Here is a 21736-nt window from a genome sequence, read left to right on the forward strand (position 1 = left end):
CACTGCACGAAATTAAATAACAGTGATTGTTTTGAAACGCTATTTAAATTCATATTGACATGATTGCTCTCACCTACCAACACCGACATTGTGGTGATGTTATATATATCCTGCCCTAAAGCCCTCAGTCGAAGTTACTGCTCACTTTTCAGTAAGTGGATCCACCAGCTTCACAAACTTTATGCATACTGTAGCCTATAAACATCCTGCAATTCAAAAAACACCCATTTGTACGGCAGAGTGAAAAACATGCGGAGGTAAATCGGATTAAAATAGGTAGCACTGTAGTTTTCAGGTGCAGCGATATTTGAATGGAACTTGGCAAGGCCAAGCAATATTTGGTGAAGGAAATCTTGTTGCTTTTTCTTCCCTGTCAGTAATCGCAATCATCCTCTTGAGCCACCATCACAATCAGGCTGCAGCAAGAAGGCAGAAGCACAATCCTAGCACAAACATCACTGCTCTGAGGACTGCAACAGCAGCAGCCGTAGAGAAGCTAGCTGACAGCTTCGGCTCTGAAGTCCCCCAAGCACCACAGCAGGGACGGAAGCCCACCGGACATTGAGACGATCAGATATAGGTATAAAATTAAAATGTGACACTCTTGCCGGCCGTTCAAGGTGTAAAGTTTTCCCGCAGCAACCGTCACACTTCAAACTGCGCCCCCCCCCCCCCCCCCCCCCGACACCATCACCTCAGAGGCAGTTTAATGAAGTGGGCTGTGGTGTGGGCGGACACTTGGGGGAAGGGGGAGCTCTGTGCATTTTCTCATTGTTTTTCGGCAGGTGTGTCCGGTCTGTCAGACAGGTTAGACACCACCAAGACTTTCTGTGAATACAACGGTGAGGCCGAGCACGTACATGGTGTATGTCATACACAGGGTTTATTTATTCAGGGTTTACCTATGTAATATGCATTCTGCTACAAGGTCATCTCAAGGAAATTGAATATATTACAATAATATTGAAATAAAATAATAATACTTCACAATTCTGAGTAAATCAAAACTGAAACCACAATTTTCAAGCTCAGTCTCGGTTTGTAGTTTACCTTTCTTAAATGTAATTTCTTTTTCAATTACATTTGAAATTTTTGGTGGGGCTGGTGAACACTAAACTAAAGTACTGAATTGATCCACTGCACAGTTTAACCTTCTAATAGAAGTACAGTAGCAGTATGTGGAATAACACTGAAAGCACAGCTGTAGATATAACCTATAGCTCTTGCCCACATTTTGCATTTCCTGTTCTAACTCTGAGGTTGCAGGATGAATTTCAATGTGAGACACTTCCGTTGTGCACTTGACCAAGGTACTTAACCTGACTTACTACAGATTGCATGTAAAAGAATGTAAGCTGTCTAAGTCACTCTGGATTACTAGTGTGTGCTACGCATTCTATAATTTAATGTACCGCAATTCAATACCTTATCATCCCCTTTTGGTGATTTGGCAAAATACCAACCTTCCGAATAAGTTAAGTAGGGCATTGCTTGCAAGCACAATTCAGTTAACCTTAAGAAAACACCTATTATTATAATGGCAGTGTTTAACTCACCAGTTTAACAGGACTGAATGTGAAGGTGTTGTTTCTTTGTGCGTATAGGTAAAAACTATAAAACTGAAACACTGGTTCAATGTCAGCATGGATACATTCATACGGGAATGGAAAGGTGCAAACATTGCACTCTGCACAGTACATCCTTTCGCTGAGATGCAAGTTGCTCATTGCAATTCCCAGTTAGCTAACTCTGTGCCTTTTCATCATTGCATAATTCATTGGCCAGAATCAAAGCAACTAGCTATTGATTACCTTTGGTAATATACAGACGCCATTACATTAAAATATGACTTCTAGTTACACATATTGAACTCGGGCACCACAAATTTTCTAGAGACATTAAGGGTAGGAACACCCATTCAGATTCTAATGTGGACTCTCTCCTCCTTTAACTTATCAGTGCCTTCAATATTGCCTGCATACGTCCACAAATATGAATCTAATCAGGCTCTATCTCAGTGGGTATTCTAGGACTATGAGCAGCATGCCTGTTGAAATAGGCAAAATGTGCAGAATTATATTCAGATATGCAAATTTCTATTCGACATCATCCAGCGACAAACGTGAAGCTCAGCAGCTACTTCCTGTGAGAGTTGGTAACACTGGCTTAATTTCTCTGAGATGTTCAATCATAACATCTGCAGAAGGGGACACTGTAGCAGCACTCAGCTGAAAAGGTCTACATTCTCCTTTTTCTGAAAAAGAACATATCCACAGATGTGTGGTTAGTAACCAAACACACCAACACAACACAGTTCCTTCTCTGTATATCCTCAGAGAAAAATTTTTAATGACTGTTTAATTATTGTTTAGTTATCCTTTTGAGTGGTAAAACATTTGATTTTGTTACGACTCAAAAGAGTAGTTATTTCGATTTTTTTCATTCAAAAAGAAAAACCAAACCAGATAGAGGTTGAACCATGGATTTGAAGAACCATTACACCCATAATACAAATAATTGCATCACTTTCAGATATTGCAATGTGTTTTTTATCATCTTTATATGAAACAAACAGGGTTTTCTTATGTGATAACAGGTCTGTTATAGGGGCTGCATATGTAATAAAAGGTAAGGGCTTCTTTTTATTTCACTGTATCAATATATTTATTGATTTATTGCATTTAGATAGTATTGATTTATACAAATTAAAATATAATGAAGAAATTCAGGTGCTCAAAGGTATAACGGCTGAGCTCTACCTAGGCGTGGTGCGTAAGCAGACGGGGCTTGTGACCTAACGGTCATAGGTTTGAGTCTAGACACGACCAAGCCTTTGTACTCTCGGCCAAGCAGCTCCAGGGCCCAATGCTTCAACTTTAATCACCACTGATACAGCAATACAGTGTGGTAAAGGGAGAAATGTAAAAATGGCTGTCTACACCAAGGCCAAGGAATCACCCCACATCAGCATTGATTAATATCAGCTACAATGTTGATGTACATTTTGAAGCAAAACTGCAGGCTTTTCTCACTATATCAATGTCACCATAAGCAGTATGGATCATACACACATGCATTCACAGTTTCACACATACACACATACATATACTGAAAGGACTACTGGACCACTACTTACTGAAAGATTCCACATGCTCTTCTATTTTAATAAACAGGCATGGCATTCTTTACATATTACATACAAGCAAACAGAAGATAAATGAATGTAAATCAAACAGCAACTCTAATACAAGATAAGAGTATCTGGGGAGTGGGGACAAGACTCCCCCGACCCTGTTGTACACTGGGAGCCTCTCTGACTCCCTCCCCCTCCGATGATCATACCACCTAATCTTAACCAAGGAATGCTGCATTCCTTGCACAGTACACATTGTTGTAACTGCACAGCTAAAGCCTATATTACTGTCATTCCTATGATGCACCTCTCTACCATTCCTTAGCAAGGCCATTTTCATCTGTCAACTGACTTTCCACAATAAATATAATGAATTAAAATTAAAATCAAGGAAACACAAACACTGGAAGATCAACAAACACTCAACAGCAAAGTAACTATGAATGATGCAGGCCAATACTGCGCAAAATCAAACAAGTGACCGTTGAAGCAGAAAGTACACGCAGGATCACAAGTTGCCAGCAAACCAGAGAAGCTTGCTGTGCCCATATCAGATGCGAACGTGACTAACAGCTTTCTACACTGACTCTGTTTTTAGCTCTTTAGGCTGCAAGCCGTCAGCCACACAGCAGACGCAGGCCTTGATGGGGTCTAGTTTAGAGAAAGACGCAGGGCTCTTCAGTGTGAGTACTACATGCAGGTGTGGCGGGGCACAGCCCTGCTTCAAACCTCCAATGTTTAACGTGCAGCAATGACTGCACGTTAAACATTTCAAAAAACTGTCACAGCAAGTGTATTTACATTCACATTTAATGTTACAGTGACTAAGCTAACAGACCCCATTACCAAAGCATCTTACATGACCAGGGCCACAGATGGGGGGGGCAAGTTGGACATTTTTTTGTCCAGGGCCCAGGCCTGAGGGGGGCCCAGGGTAAAGGGTGTAACTATTGTCAGACATGTAGTTCAGTTTGGCCATTCTCAGCCATAGGAAGCTTCAAAGTGCTCAGCCAGTATAGCCTGGAGATAAAACAGAGCAGGAACTGGGGGGGTTACTATCTGAAGCGTGAATGTGTATATCTGTGTGTGTGTGTGTGTGTGTGTGTGTGTGTCAGAGAGGGTGTCCATGCCCCTGCCCCCTCCTCTCTTTTTTACCAGATAAATTATGCGGCTTTCTTTTGGTCAGTTAGTTAAGTTTGGGCAACTTGGAAAGAACAAGTTTCTAACAGTTGGAAATGTGCATCTGAGTCCTGCATTCTACTTTTCATCTCTGGTTCTTTTGGAGTGCCGGACATCAAACGAGGGTGTTAACAGTTAAAACTTCTGGGTTCTGAAAATTAAACATATTTCAATTAATCCTCACCTTGCTGACACTATTTAACTATTTTATTTTATATATTTTGTCCAGGGCCTGAGAATTCACAGCTGTGGCCCTGTAAATGACCATTATGACACAGTATGCAGCACACCATGAAATATCAAGCTGACCATAGTCAGTTACTACAGGTGTAGCTGCACAGAACCACAAAGCTAATTATCACTGCAGTATGATTGACACAGACAGATACACGATATATCCTATTATTTCAAAAATATTAAAAACACAATAGTGTCACGAGAAAATATTCCTCCTCCGATCCTGCACTGGATCTAGATGCTCTAGCTAGTTGTTTTAACTGGATTTGAAGGAACACTTTTAAAATTAAAAATGAATCTAAAACACATACAAATTTAAACCTCACAAGTCCTGTAAACTGTTTCTAAATGTCGATTATTCATTGATGTGCCTGGGGTGAAGTTCCTCAATCAAGGCTTCATATAAACCAAGCAGAAATACGAACCTGCAACCCTGCCCCACACAAAGACAAATAACTTTATAAGATATATTTACAGTACATAATAAAACTGCAACTGATATTTATCCACTGCATTACACATTGCCCCTTTATAGTGAAGATTTAATCCTTTAAACTAAAATACTCAAAAGGTTTATTATTAATGAATAAATAAGTGCATGTAATAAAAAATGACTTTGTTCTGCATGCACTACTTGCCGTGTGACAGGCAAATAGATCAAAGGAGCGCACGCTCGTACGCTACCCACAGGCACAGTAGTGCAGGCCCTTTGACAGCCGTTGATGTGAAGCGAAGAAAACCTAAAGGTCACAGCATGTGCTCTCAGTTTCGCGACGATGACAGTATTTATTACTGCTGAAGCCTAACCATTTTTTCTGCAGGGAAACACAAAACAAAATAATAACTCTGAAGTCCAAAAATAGCGGATGCTTTCGTTTTTCGGAAACGAGGACGAACTGTGCATTCAGCTACATTCACTGGGGGCTGGTCGTGTGTGACAACATGGCGGCGCTGTGGTGCAGCGTTTCGTTAAGTGTACCGGCCCCCCAGGGGGTCACAAGTTCAAACCCGGACTTTGGCCCGAATTTGGCCAGACAACCTAATTAGCCTAAATCAGCTCATGGATATCATGGAAACATTTAAATGGGTCTTTGGCAGTGACAGACGGGGTTTGCAGGGGAAAGGAGAGAGACAGCAGCAACCCATCGGGTGTCGAGGATAAATTCAAGAATGTTACGTTCAAAATACCTTTTCACACACCTAACTACACGTGAGTCTCAGTATCAATGACGGCTACAGTGTAACAACGAGGTAAGGTAACATCCAAATTTCAACCACCTGAAAGCTTTTTGACAACGTTTGGGGGGGGAAAAATACAGATGAGGCATGGTGAGGTGTCCCACTGCCAAATCTAATTTATACACAACAGCACGACAAGCACCTGGTGATGGAGAGGTGGCATGATCCGAGGTGAACAAGGGAGTGCATTGGACATCATTATGAAAAGATGTAAGGAGAGAAATGAGTTAGTCACACTGAGAGAGTAGCAGGAAACCTTACCTGCCTGTATTAGCCTAAGCCTACATGCTTATTTCAATGTAGATATTGGTGTAAGAATTCCTTACAATTATTATTAATTTTATTCTTACAGCTTGATGTCATTTAGGCTATGCATTGAATTATTTGAATGTTTTATAAACCTCCTCTATAGATGAATTTGTGAATTAGATGAATTTGGTCATTTGAAACTATTTGACACATAAGCATGCAATGTCTTCTGATTTATTTGCCCATATGTCATTTTAAAAACTATTATAAAGAAAGTTGCTCTGTGATGAAATTGTGGCTACAGGTAGCAAATAACCTTGCAATGGACGTGGCTTTTCAGAGAAATGCTTATAGCCCAATCCCAAAAGGTTTGACATATGTTTATTAATGTTTATTCACATTCAGAGTCAAATCAAAACTCCATTCCTGCAGCATTGGCTCAATCAAAACTTAATGAAGGTGATATAGAGCTCCAACAAGAGAGCGGCAGAGAAAGAAATGAAGGAAGAGATTAAGGCATGGGGTGAGGAAGGAAGAGAGAAAGACAGGGACAAGACCAAGGACCACATCGTCCCAGAGCAATAAGTCTTCATTAGAGAGAAAAACATCTATACAGGCTACAGTGTGACTATTTCACCCCTCATTACTCGAATACATCATATTAAAAAAGTACTGTGAACTGAGCCAGAGACTGAGGAAACACAGCCTCATAATTTCACAGGTTCAGCAAAAAAAAAAAATAAAAATAAAAAATAAATGGCCACAGGACTGTGTGTTCTCACATTCAACTTAAAGAGTACAGCGCGGAAAACAACATTTCAGAAGACAACCTGGCGCATTCAACCAGTGAGAGCGGCCTACGCAGACATTTTCAAGTTCACGCTCAGGCAGAATTTTCTCTGTTTTTCTTCTTTTCATTTTTAGTCTACTCTGAAACCACACAGCAGCCACTGGAAGGGGGTGGGGGGGTGGGGGGGTGGTCATGTCACACAAACACAGAAACTGACTAATTTTCTACAGCACCCTGTGATTAGAGCACTGCTGCACATGCTCAATCGGCTGCGAGATACGCAGGACATGGCTGACGCCATCTCACAGCAGTAGGATCTTACCGGATCTTCGGCAATCACCAAAATACACTTTTAGAAGTACTATGATAACAAGCATTTCTCAAACTGTTTTCAATGTTCTCTGTTTCTTGAAAGATTACAAGGAAAAGGTCATATAGTATGAAAGAGGTCATATTAATGCCGAGACACCGAGTAAAGGCTAGAATCAAATAGAATCTTTGATGGAGTTTCGAGGCAATACGGCAAATGCAAGGTGTCTCAGCAACATCTTTCGCAACTGAACAGCCATGCATTCAATTCAGGCTTCAAATTCATCATACCTGGAAGAATCTTCTTGTTTCAGATATATCGCAAGATGTGTGGCAGTTTTGGACAGCATGGTGTGCTGTGGCAGTTTTGGACAGCATGGTGTGTTGTGGCAGTTTTGGGCAGCATGGTGTGCTGTGGCAGTTTTGGACAGCATGGTGTGCTGTGGCAGTTTTGGACAGCATGGTGTGTTGTGGCAGTTTTGAGTAGCATGGTGTGCTGTGGCAGTTTTAGGCAGCATGGTGTGCTGTGGCAGTTTTGAGTAGCATGGTGTGCTGTGGCAGTTTTGAGTAGCATGGTGTGCTGTGGTAGTTCTAAGTAGGATGGTGTGCTGTGGCAGTTTTAGGCAGCATGGTGCACTGTGGCAGTTTTAGGCAGCACGGTGTGCTGTGTCAGTTTTGAGTAGCGTGCTGTGGTAGTTTTAGTCAGCATGTTGTGCTGTGGCAGCTTTGGGCAGCATGGTGTGTTGTGGCAGTTTTGGGCAGCACGGTGTGTTGTGGCAGTTTTTGGCAGCATGGTGTGCTGTGTCAGTTTTGAGTAGCATGGTGTGCTGTGGCAGTTTTAGTCAGCATGGTGTGCTGTGGTAGTTTTTGGCAACATGGTGTGCTGTGGCAGTTCTGAGTAGCATGGTGTGCTGTGGCAGTTTTCGGCAGCATGGTGTGTGTGGCAGTTTTGGGCAGTATGGTGTGCGGTGGCAGTTTTGAGTTTTCAGTTAACACAGACACATACACGCACACACGCACACACGCACGAACGCACACAAACGATTCAAAAAGGGTTTACAGTAAAACGCAAAAGCAAGTTCATTTGCCAAAACCGATATTTCCAACTTCAGCAGTTCCATAGAAAATAATTTAGCTAATCACACCTCCATAGCCTAGTAATGGACTTCAGAACAAAAACGGGAGCCTCCTAATCAGCAAAACATTTAATGTAGCAAGACCCTGACTTAAAGATGGAAAACACTAGCCTGATTAACCCACAGGAGGCAGGACGGGCGATGCCCCTCGCACCGGCCTTCACCTGTTCCTTTTTAGCTGTTACTACCCAGAGGACAGGGCCCTCACTGTTGCCCTACCTCTAATAATTAGCCAACTGGGGCACAATTATAGGACAGGAAACGCGGTTGATTCAGACATCTGGAAACTCCAACCCCATAGCCATGAAGGAATGCTCCTGTCCTGGCGATAGTTAGGTTTTCCCCTCCCACTTTCCACCTCCACCAGTAGGAAACACCACTTTGCAGCATCATCAGCAAGACAGGAACAGCTGAAGTTAACATCTGGGTTTTTCAAGAGCAGTTGAGAACTTCCTCTCTGAAACAGGAAGAGCTCTGCTGGTGATCCATGGAGGAATTACCAAAATTGTGTCACTGTGCCAGTACTTTTGCATTTAACTGTATATGGTTGACTGAGAAAAACTGCAGCAGCTGAACACTTACTTGCACCTGCTTCAGAATATATATATATATTGGTGACAGACAGCCCAGTAAATTGACTCAAAATGTTGACTTTTAGTAAGAGTTCCATCAGAACATGGAAATCTATACAGAAAACAACTCCAACTGACATCAATGACACCAAAACCAACCAAATCAGCAGAAGGAGAGATTCAGCCGTACATGTAGCATATGAGCCAATACTAGTCATTTCCAGTGACAGGAAAATCATGTCCGCTACCAGCTCAGAAGTGGGATCTGAAGCTGTTGTGTCAGCCAGCAAATGTGCATGTGTGAGAATGGTGACTAATGTTCAATGTCTGGTTGTCTAGCTTCCCAAGCTATTGATATCTGGCAACTCAGTCAATTTGCCATTAAAGTAAACTCCCAATGTCACAACCCAAGTTAGACACCTTGTTAGCTAGCTAATTAAATTCCTTGTTCCTTGGTAGGATTATTTCACTACTTACCCTGTACTGACACAGTATAGCATAGCAGCTAACTTTTGTTATTCCATCTGAACCGTTCTTACCTGTACTGCTACATTTACATACTTCAACATTATATTCACATTACTCTTACATGCCCCTGCAGCTGCTAATACAACAAGCCAAATGCCCGGACAGACCCGACAGTACAGGGAGCTCTGGTACAGTGGCAGGAAGGCATATTAACATATTTGCATAAACAGTTTTTCCATAAATACTAATTGATGGGGGAAAAAACCCTTTCATGTACATCACTTGGTCAACATTGTCACGTACAAAACCTTCAACAACTAATACCAAATTCTCCAGCAGTGGGCAGTATAGGAACTTTTTTGCTTTTAGGATAAAATAAGCTCATTCAAAAAATCTCAACAAGAATTACAAGTGCTTTATATCATTGTATTTATTTTCTCTAACACTTTGTATATAATGTAACAATTAAAAAGGATGATTTTGAACTTCCATAACCCCTGGAGTGGAACGACAATCATCCCCCGAGCAGCCTGTTTCCAGTGAGGCGAGCACCTTGCTAGTACAAGTATGCTCATGGAGAAATTCTGGTAGGCCTATTTGTTTTGTGTTGGCAAGAGATTGATGCGGCCTTCATCCTTCTGTTAGGCTGGGCACGTTTGACAGTGATTAACAGTCCGCAGGATTTGTTTCAGCTGATATACAAACACTCCACACTCAAAGAAACCTGAGGGTCAAAAACTACATTTAGAATTTTTTCCACAAAAAAAAAAAACAGAAAACAGAAAACACACCATCCTTTTATTTGATCGGAGATTCAATTCAGATGAATTCAATTCAGTACAATTCAATTTTATGTGTGTAGTGCTTTTCACAAAGACATAAAGATGCTTTACAGAGAAAACAGAAAAACCAGGTAAAAACTTCCCAACTGGAAGAAATCTCAGGACCCAGCTATAGATGGGGAGGTCATCCCCTGCTGGCCAGCCTGGTATAACAGAAAAGACAGGCTGATCTCACCCTTAATCAATCTCATTTATGCCAGGGTGACAATCAAGCCTTTACAGTAAAACCTGTGTCCCGAGTAATGCGCATGCGGGAACTGTGAAGGGTGTTCTGAAGACCAGCTCAAATAGATTTCACTGCCATACTCAGTAAGCACACATACTGTACTCATACACACACATGCATGCATAACGACACAGAAACTCGTATGCACACACACACATCATTTCCTGCACATAAATACCAGCACACACAAACACCACACCCGATACATGCATTACATATACATATGCATACACATACATACATACACACAAATACATACATACAAACTTGCAGACACACAAACATGAACTGTGATACTGAAGGGCTGGTGACTACGACAGCACAGCCCTACACAATTATCATTCAAGACTAATTCTGCTGACCATGCAAATACCTCACCCCCTCACTTGCTTGAACAATCAATCAAAGGCCAACTTCCACATGGGTCACTCATGGGTCAGTAACCGCTCAAGATATTCCAATATCATGCACTGTATGCATCTGTGATACATTGGCGGCCTGTCCAGGATGTATTCCTGCCTCTCGCCCATTGCACACTCAGATAGGCTCCAGCACCCCCTGTGACCCTGCTCAGGATAAGCGGGTATAGATAATGGACGTACGCATGTGTATGTTTGCATGCATGAGTGCAAGCGTGTGCATGGACAAGAGCATGTGTGAATGAAATGATTCACAGAAAAAAATAAAAAAAACTGCTGACCTGCATGCAGTCAAGTGTCAAGTGTGGTAATGTTGGGTGGAGCCATGGATACTGTCGCCATGCTGGGATTTTTTGTGTGGTAAAGCAGAGCCAGTACTCTCTCCAGGGCTTTGGAAACTCCTGAGAGCAGGATCTCTTATCCAACATAAAATTCATTCAAAATTCATACCTAAAATTCCACAACTTATAGCAAAATAATTATTCTCTTCATTTTTCAGGGACCTTTCTGTCCAATGTTTTTCTTTCTTTGAGGCATGGATGTGGCATCATGACCCAATTTTTTCCACACGTGCCCCAAATCAGGTGTGGAACCCATCCCTGGAGCCAACTGCTTCCTAATCAGATATTGCGAGAGAAATGTCCTCATCCTATTCCTGCCACCCTGTTTCCAGGGAAACGGCTCCACCTTACACACATCGCATACTATGCCGTTAGGCTTGATAAGGAGAGGCTAATTACCAGATTACCTGATTTAAACCTGAGACTAAAGAACCAGGAACTACAGCCTGGCTTGACCAAGATTATTAATACCTCTTTCACAAACAAAACCTGGGGTTGACATGGGACATTGCACATGGATTCAACTCGCATTTGACCCATTCACACCACACTATGACCATGGGTCCAGGCCATTCACATAAGACCCAGGTCCACAAGTTTACTTCGGTACATATAACTACTGAACAGAATTGCTGGTGCTTGGTCAGGCAATCTTAGACTCCATACGATTTCTTTTCTTTATTCAGTCACCTAATGAAAGCTTAATGCAGCTACTTAAAGTCTGCAATCATGTGCAAGCATCTTTATGATGGAGAAGAGTCCAATTTATGGCTGAGAGTCAATCATAACCAGTGAGGTTCCTTGATTGAAAGCCGCATAGAGTAAACTGTGAATGTGAACATTATGATGGTTACCCATCAAAGCATATGATCACTGGATACATACCCATAAAATTAAAGGTGATTTCCATGCATGATATGGTTGCTAGGTAGCTAGCTGTCTTAGATTAAGACTGCATTAGAACAGGCTTCCCTTGTTCCTCTGAGATGCTGTGTTCTGGTTCAGAAATATATGTACCTTGTCAACTATATCAATTAATAACATCAGCTGATCATAATAACTTCAAACCTGTGAAAGTTTTCTGTGCTGACAGAGGAATGTGATGTGGTGAAAAGCAGGCTAAATGTAATGCTACATGGTATGACTCATGCTTCCTTCAGTGAGCAGACGTTACAGTTCTTTCTTTTTAAAGATTAAAACCAGGCCGAAGTCATTGAAAGTAACATCTGAAGCCCGACACACGCGCTTCTGTGGGCTGCCGCACGTTCGTCTGCACTGTAGGGCCACTTCCTCTTTCGCTGTCTGCAAGTTCTTTGCACAACAGACAATCAAATTGCGTAAGTAACAGGAAAACACAGCCTGCAGAGTCGTGCATCAGTTGCATTCACTGCCCACGTCGACACCCCAGCGTGGCGCTGCATGTGAGAACTGAGTTCTCGGTTCACTCCTCCGGTTAAATAAAGGGAAATAAAACAATGTGGTCAATCAGAGTGTCTTTCCTAAGCGACGCATGCGTCAGGAATCATCCGGGGCAGAAACAAAACACTGCGATTCTGTAAATCACTTTGCGGTTTTCGTTTTTTAAAAATATCACTCAAAATTAGCCTGCAAATGATGAGCAGACACACAGGAAGTGGAACAAGACACGTCGCCTGTGAATGTCAGAGAAATGTTAGTTTATTTAATGCGAACCCACAGAGGAGAAAGTGGAGAGGTGCCGTGTGGGTGGATCTTTCTTTCTCACGTCTCAGTCTATTTTCTCACCCTCTTTTAATGTTTTAGCTATCCATTTAACCACCTCCCTCCCTCTCAAGAAGCAAGAGATGAGGATGAGAGAAGACAAGATCTCAGGAGATGCTTCTTTTCTCATCTTCACGTGACTATGGCCTGCTGAGGGGAAAGAAAATCTGTCAGCTCAAAAGCACTGCACCATCTACAGAGCTCCAGAGCAACCAGCCAACCTACACCAGTGGAAACCAACCCTCTTCCTGGAGATCTACAATCCTGTAGGTTTTCATTGGAACCCTAATTTGGCCAAACTCAACAAGATCTCTAGCTGCTGAATGATGTGTGCTTTGTTAGGGTTGGAATGAAAACCTAGAGGACAGTAGATCTCCAGAAACAGGGTTTGTTACCACTGGTCTACACATACAGCCCTTCCAGCCAGTACAGAAAGACAGCTACCTCAACTGGTCATCATTTTGGGTATTGCGGGCAGTAAGGTTAAGTCTAATGAACAGGGGTGCAGTTGGGTGCTGCGGAGTGGTGCGGCGTGACTCAACAAGCCCCTTACAGCCACCATTGCAGCAGTGAGGCAGAACATCATATTATCAGGTCCTGTGACCCAAATCAACATCCCTGCAGAATATGCAGCAGTCAGATATAGGGCATAATCAAGACCTCTTCAGAAACAGAGATGGGGTCAAATGGTAAAATGGGATAGCCCATTGCTCCTATAATTCGTCTTAATGGCATCTGAGAACCACTTCATTCCACAATGATACATATACAGTACACCAAAGGATTCCTCTATAAGATACCTGAATGCTAAGTACTTTGTTCCTTTGTGTTTTAAAGCTAATATAAAAATGTTTATCATCACACACATAAAAATTCACAAACAGACACTCAGGCACTCACATACTGCACGCAGTCCCAAGCACGTGCACAAGCATATACACAGACACATTCATACAGGCACCCACATGCACATTCCTGAAGATACATGCACAAACACACTTTCATCACCGAAGTGAGAATTCAAAGAGGTAAACAGCGGGTCAGTGCAGAGACCAAATGATAAATTGCTACTGAAGACAAATATGCCCACGCTATGCAAATGTTTCCTTGAAAAGCTGCCTTCTCCTCTCAAGATTGCTATTTCCTGTTTCTGGCACAGCCGCTTTCAAGCCTACACACTCGTGGATAAAGAGGAAGGAGGCTCTCAGGTATTACGCTCACAAGGGGAACCCATGTCTTTTTTCTGCAATTAGTAAGCATGTGCTTTAGGGGTGGAAACAAATTCACAAAGAGTTAGCTAAGTTTACCATCAGATTGTGCGCTTAATGTCTTTGACAGCTTACTTTTATGTCTATAACAAGAATTGAAGTCGCTCCTTTAGGGTTGAACCGCGATGTTAATCTGGTTGTTGAGGAACAACTTCGAGACGCACGGTTTGTAGAATCGAAACTGAGGAACAGCTGAACCTTGAGGAACTAAACAGAGTCTTTAACGGCTTCCTTTTCCGTCTTCACTTCCTGCCGCAGGTTCTTTCACTTTGTCTGTCTGTGCACTTCCAGAGCCACAGGCGCTCTGTAAACAAGCCGTTTTGACACAGCCAACCCAAATAATTCAGCCTGACCAGCCATACAGGTACAGTTTATGCCTTCTTAAAGTGGGTGTCGACCTTAAAGGGTGATCTGGGTAGCGTTTGGGGTTTACGCCTTTCTTAAGAAAAGGCCATTTGATGATTGTTCTCGAGGTGCCGTTGGGTGGTGCCACCAGGTAAAACACCAGTGTAAAGGTACTGTCCACCAGCTGCTACCGGTCCCGAACCATGCCATTGCTGACTGCAGCTGGCAGCCCCTGGGCATCGCCCAAGGAGGGAGGGTCGCGGTCAGAAGAAATTTACTCAGCTCGTAATGCTAAATCGTTGCCTTCAGCCAATCAGTCAGCCTGCTGTCTGTCTGCACTGGCTGTCCAGGAAGCGTGCCCCTCCAGCGCAGTGCCTGCACAACTCTGAGGACTGCGCAGTGAGAAGAAGAAGCTCGTACTTTGAAAGCATGCAGAGGAGGTTACAGAGATGAAACAGGCCAACAAATGAATACTTCCAGACTTGGGAAAAAATACAGGCAAAAATCAGTGCTGCACCAATACATGCCACAAGTACTCATACAGGGGATCAGAAAATGAATGTAATTTCTTTTTTCAGATTCCTGTCCGATGGCAAGCAAACAGTTGAAAAATAGTGGCCTTTTCCTCCAAGGCAGCCATGACACACATTTCGTTCTGCAGCCTCATGCATTGCAAACGAATGGAGGACTAGGCAGACAATTCACTCAAATTCACACTTAGGCTATTTAACACTGGATATTTTTGTGGAAAATAAACAAAGCAATCAAGATGTTAGCAAGCTAAGGCTATTGCCAGGTTGTTCAATTCTAATTTATGCATAGAACATTTTTTATTTTTTATTTATTTTTTTTTTTACAGAGAAACCTTCACAAAGAATAATTGGAGGAAAATCTAGCCTAATGTGTCTTGCATGAGTAAATAACAATAAAGCACAGCTTAGCAAAACAGATTTTCTTTAATAAGCTTTATTTCACAAAACTGCGCAAAAACTTGTTTTATGTTATTTCTGATGTCCTGCTTATTTTAAAGTGGCTAATTTAGGGGCATTTGTACTGTGACGTAATGCCTTTAGAGGTTGTCTGTGTGCACATCACCAAACTACTCATCAAGAAAGTAAAATCCTTAGACCAGTATCATATCTGGAAAAAGAAAAATCCTAGCTTTAGACTTAAAATACCATTATTTATTGGATATTGAAAGCGAAATTCCCTGCCTAAAATGGATCAGACTTATCATGTCAATTCCACAACTACTCTGCTCCATATACAATGCATTGGCAATGTTATCATGTTACTATCACAAAATACTTGACATTTACCTCACCATACCAAAAAATCTTGAGCACACAATCGTGTCTACATCATGAATGGGCATAATCTAACAAAGTTCTCAACAGCAGCAGATTGGCCACATTTCATGTCTGCCTGTCTATCCGTCTGTCAGTCAATGTACCTGTCTGTCAAACAGAAGTCAGAGGGAAGAGGGATACAAATGGAAATACTTTTAGCGGATGTATTTTTTAAAAATGACACGTGATCTACCAGCAACGCCACTGCAATCGACTGGTCAATCACGACTGACGTCTCGGGCCCCCCTGCTTTAAAAAAGGGGAGGGAATTGAGGCGGGTATTGCAAAATCAACAGGTCCAGCCTGCCACTGTTAACCACAGAGACTGTAGTGTAGTAAACTGATCGGGCTTGGGGTTATTCTTCTAGGATGGTCGAATGAACACAGCAGTGTTCTCTGCTGTCCCCTAGGGATCCATCTCTAACACTCCCAAACCGGCGCAGTCTCATATAATCTCATCATCAGGGAGGGACAGAGGACAGGAGGGCACATTTGGGAGAGCTGGGGGTCGGGCTGTTAGGCGGATGCAAACAGAAGACAGTGCAAGATAGGGCCTCAACATGTCTCACCAGATCTCCAACACATACTAGAAATTCCAAGAGACCATAGTGCTTTCACACAGACAGGCACAGACAAATCTTGAGGTGCGGGGGGAGGGGGATCTGTGGCGGCGGGGGTGGTTTGTGTATACCTGCAGGGAGTGGCTGGAGTTCTCTGGAGGTTAACATGCGCTTCTAGCACACACATAACAATGACACAACAACAACACATGGTTTCTGGATTTTAACATTTGTTAGCCTCGCCAGAGATTCTTGTATCGTATTTGGCCTATGTTCTTAATTGTTATAAAGCTGATTAATAGCTACTGATAATTGATAGCAGTGGAGTAATAGAACACTAACTTTGAATTAAAAAACACTCCATCCTCCTCTTCAATGGGTTAAATAGGTTAACCCTTTCTATGCTTTTCACACTGTACAGTTAATCCAGGGTTTTCTGTAACCTTACATTAATTTAACCCCTTTTCACACTGTACTGTACATTGTTAACCCATGGCTAAGTCCTAACCCAGGGTTAATGATTCACACTGCATCTTGTCAGCTCTGGTTTAAATGTTGATATAAGTAACCAATGTTTACATTCCAGAATTAAACGAGTTGACTCGCTCCTCCCAATGTTGCATTATTGTCTTTAATTTGTTTGCATTCTTTCTTAAATTTCTTTAGTTTTTCCCTCAGTTGATCAGGAGACCTTGTAGGCTATATCCTGCCTTTGACAGCTTTGCAGACATCTGGTGGTCAAAAACCTGTTTACCTCTACAAGTGCCATCAAGGTTACTTTGAGCTGATTTCTCTGACCAAAAACAATTAAATAATTTGTCTCCTCCTGGTAGAAATTAGTTTGCTTTATTACTTGTTTAGACAATTTTTAGCTAACATTAGCTGCCTCATTTTTAATGAAATCATTACACAAGAAATACATAGAGGCACTGTGTTTGAGGTACAAAAATATGACGCTCACTGTTTACTCAAACCTTGATTCACACTGATGACCCAAACATTTTTGGACAACCCTGCTATGGAGCAGGGCCAGCTATTCTGAGGTCGAGGTGAGCCCACTTGTAGAACTTGCCAGTGTGGGAAATGCCGGTTAACCCAGGGTTAAGAATCCAGTTAACCCACCATTTTTTGAGTATTAAGATGTACCTTGTGATGATATAAACACTCATTCTGCTGAGATTGGCCAAGAGCTGTCCTGATTTGTGATGTCATAAAGGCTCAGTCCTCTGGAACTACTGCCAAAGGATTGTCTTGCGATGTCATTAATGTTCACACCACTATGAACTTCTAACTTGTACTTCTAACTTGTGATTCTGTCCAAGGTCATTTCACTATCAGAGCAAGAAATTTAAGTGACAGCTGCCACTGTATTTAGGGCCTGCAGACAAATAAATTTCATAGAAGGGACATGAAACACATGCAAGCAAAATGTCATATTTGCACAGAGTCACACGCAAGAATTTTATTTCCATGCAGACCACATATTTGCAATACTTTTAAGAAAACAAGAGCACGAGATGTCTCACAGTAAGGTGCATTGCTGCCACTGGAATACAGCAAGTGTTGGCAGGACAAAAAGTGATCGACCATTTCCAGGGCTGCAGGCCTTGAGGGACTAACATCTGGGAATCATTAATCTCATTCTTCACATAGAAGAGCTTAATTTAAGCTTTCCAAGCTCCACACTCTCTTCTCTGAGCCCTTAATAAAATGAGGCCAACAGAGGGTACAGCAGACCCCTGCACATAAACAGAAAAGACTAAACATTAAGACCCCATCAGCCTTTCACAACGCACTGTAACACTCATCTGGTTGAACTACAGACACGTGTCCACATAAGAGGGTACAGGCTAATAATTCACAGTGCTGACCCCCAAACTGACTCAGCCCTCTTAAAGAAGGCCAGATTGTACTCAGACTGAAATAAAGAATCACTCTATTATGGCTTCATTTCAAGTCACTGGAGAGACAGAAACATATTTTAAAGGAGGTGCTACAAAATGTTCTGTACTTATCATGCTCTATTTTAAACATGCGAAAGCTCAGAAGGCTTGTGTGCATAAAGAAACGGTACTAGCACATACATAAAAACAGAGTACAGCTTGCTTAAAAGAGGCAAAAGGTCCTTTCTTTGACCCTGGGCAGAGACAAATCAATAAATACATTTGTTTAACCCCTTAGTACAGATGCCAAATCTGGCCCATCCGTGCCCATTAAGGGGGTGTTCGACTTAGGCTAAAGCTTTATAACTCCAGGTGCAAGCATCACAGCGACTTGGAAAATGGCTTAAATGAAGCAAGACACTGGTACCATCTACAATACTAGATTAGCTTATATGCATAATTTAGGTAGCCTATAAATAAAGCGCCACAAATGCATTTACCTTAACTGTATTGACATATGAAACTCATTTTTGTATCAGTTTTGGATCACCAGGATAGGGGGTCTAAGATATCTAAGAGTCAAAAAACCTAACCAAAACTCTCCAATAATGAATATAATCTCTTTCGTCCATTATAAAGAATATACATTTGCCCCTTAAAATAGATTAAGATGAAACATTCCAATAAAATTGAAAACGAATGCAAAAACATTGTGACAAACTGTGATACACATACATAAATACACAATCATTCACTACATTTTTTCTGTACTCGAAAGTACATATGTAATCGGTTGTAGCATGGGGATGGGACAACATTTACAAATATTACCATTTATAATCACTCTGCGAAAAATGTTATGTTCATCAAGCAAATATCAGCACACAGTAGATTTCCATGCTCCAAGTGACAAGTATAGTCCATGAAGATACTAATACCATATTATGTACAATATGTACAATTATGTAAAATAAAATTATAATAAAATATTCCACCATCAGAAATATGTTGGTGATATTCTAGCTTCACAATAAACCAAAGATCAAACATAACACATGACCAAGCCAAATATGAATACTTACAGTACAGTATGTGAAATGCCCACATTAGATAACACAAAGTAAATAACTGAAATGTTACAAGCAGTAAAACGCGCATTTTTGCTAAGTTGTTTGAATCCTCGCTAGACTTCATGCTTCCTCCTGCTTCTGACCAATGTCAGGAAGGTAAGATTTTTCTTTGGCCATGATAACAAGTTGGCAAAATTAGTAAAATCATCCAAAAACCAAAGGGAAAAAATATTTACTTAAAAAAACTCGCTTCAACGAGTGCTTGTATAGTGCTGTGTAACGTTACAGTTGGCTATACAACATTGTGCAGAAGCAACAATTCAAGCTGTTGTGCAGGGCTCTCACATTGTCTACTAATAAAAGCTAGAATACAGAGTTTGTTGTTTCCACTCATACTCTGGTTTCAGGAGCACTGAATGTCTGAGTTGAGCAATTTCAGGACGTCAATATCCTAAATAGGGGATTTGTGCAAAGAGGTCCTGGTAAAATCGGAATATTTATGGGAAGTCGAACACTCTCCCAAAGGGTTGCCACCAGTAATGATGATTAGCTGTTAACAGTTGCCACCAATAATAAAAAGATTGGCTTTTAATTGTTGCCAGCAGTGTCACAAGAGGCATTCGATGGATGTTATGGGTGGCTCATCCTGTTAAACCACTGCGTTTCATTGCAGTGACATGTCCTGATTTCTGGTATGGAATTCAGACTGTGCCAGGGCAGAATTCAGCTAACAGCCCTACAAAGTGGTGCCAAAGGGAGTAAGGGTTACACTAGATGGGAACATCTTCATTTCACAATGCAGGAGCAACTCCTGTGGTTGATCTGGGTACACAACGTCTGTCTGCATCAGCTGTGGACTCCTTTAAGTGCACAGCTCAGAAAATACACCATCCTTACCTTGTAGACCTGCCCGTACGTTCCATTCCCAACTAGTTCCACCAGCTCAAAAATGCCCGCCGGGTCCTGTGAATAGACAGAGAGAAAATAAACTGAGGGGGGCAAAGAGTTGGGTAAAGGATTCCAGTAGATTGCCATTTTCCTCCAACCAGCAACAGGTACAAGACTGCATCCATGCCACAGCCTACATCTCCTGTACTGTACCAACCCAGCCTTTCAAAATGCTTTCAGCTCTTTGAACACTGACTAGCCTGATGAGCGGTCCACAGATTAAATTAGTTGTTCTTTTTTTTTTTTGTTCAAGCAATCAAGACAAGCGTGGTTGAAGTTATTTTATACAGCTCTCCAAACTTTCATCACACCTGAAATAGGGGAAAATGTATCTATTACAAGGCCGTGAGCATGTACTGTTAGTATTAATAAGGTTAGCTGGCTCCCTTATTTATCCACGGTGACTTCTAGAACAATATCTGAACATTTCTGCCTGAAAAACTGGATTACAGGTTTACAGTTTATCTAGTTGTGTTTTTTTTTTCTTTTTTTCCTGGTGCAATTAAATGCTAAAATGCACAAAAGCAACTTTTCTTTGCACATTTAAAGTCGACACCCTGATCCACAGCCCAGCACTTCGACCACAGTGCTACGCACTATTCTCTAACATTTTTAATTTCACTTTCATCCTCTCATGAGTTGTACTGCGCACACAACTCATTTATCAACAGTGCTTCAGGCCCTGACATAGCACAACCGTGCTTCAAGCTGACATAATGTATGCATAGACATCAGACTACCAAAAGCTGCTGGTAATTCTGCTGCCAAGTTCAGTTCTGCTGGCAAGCCTTTCCTCGTTATTGTTCAGTTTGATTTGACTGGATCACTACCATATGCAAATAGTGGTGAAAGGCTATGATCCTGCCTGCTGTCAGGGAGAGACAGTTCAGTGTTGGTTATTTCAGGTAAGCCTAGAAATGGCACACTGCTGGTTACCTCAGGTAAACACAACGACAAAGCCAGATATGTTTATGGCTGGTGATTGGTGAGTCTCCACAGGTTGTCAGTGCGATCACTACAGAACACTGGGAAAGAGCCAGGAAGCTACAGAGCAATGTAATTATGCCCTACAACTGCAGAAAGGAGATTTATCTGTGAAATTAATAAGAGCAAGGGAAGAAAGCGCTAATTTCCCTCTACTTACAAACAGGCATGCAGGGTCTTGTCAGAATTTCCACTGAAATGTGATTCATCTCTGGTTCCCTGCCTCACTCTACGGGCTTCTATGAGGCTCAATGCAGTGCACGGGCAAACACCAGCAGGATCTTTGAACATAAATGAATGATATAGCATGCGCAACATATCACTACTCAGTAGCACGTGAGATTAAATGAATGGTAGCAGAGCTAGCCTAGAGTGATGCATTCGTTTGCTTTTTTCATATAATTTTCATATAATCTCAACTGAAACTCTTTAGTTATTCTTTGTGTCCT

General features: G+C 41.7%; 1 protein-coding gene across 12 annotated transcripts in view; it reads right to left on the reverse strand.

The window, feature by feature from the left end:
- LOC135253392 (TRAF2 and NCK-interacting protein kinase-like) overlaps positions 1–21736 on the reverse strand; it is a 135949-nt gene that overhangs the window by 91642 nt on the left and 22571 nt on the right. For all 12 annotated transcript variants that reach the window (XM_064332632.1, XM_064332626.1, XM_064332629.1 and 9 more), the window contains exon 2: positions 20253–20318. In XM_064332632.1, the coding sequence (XP_064188702.1) occupies positions 20253–20318 (66 nt within the window). The remainder of the gene's footprint in view (positions 1–20252; positions 20319–21736) is intronic.

This window comes from Anguilla rostrata, chromosome 4 (assembly GCF_018555375.3).
Source record: "Anguilla rostrata isolate EN2019 chromosome 4, ASM1855537v3, whole genome shotgun sequence".
In the NCBI taxonomy this organism is placed as follows: domain Eukaryota; kingdom Metazoa; phylum Chordata; class Actinopteri; order Anguilliformes; family Anguillidae; genus Anguilla; species Anguilla rostrata.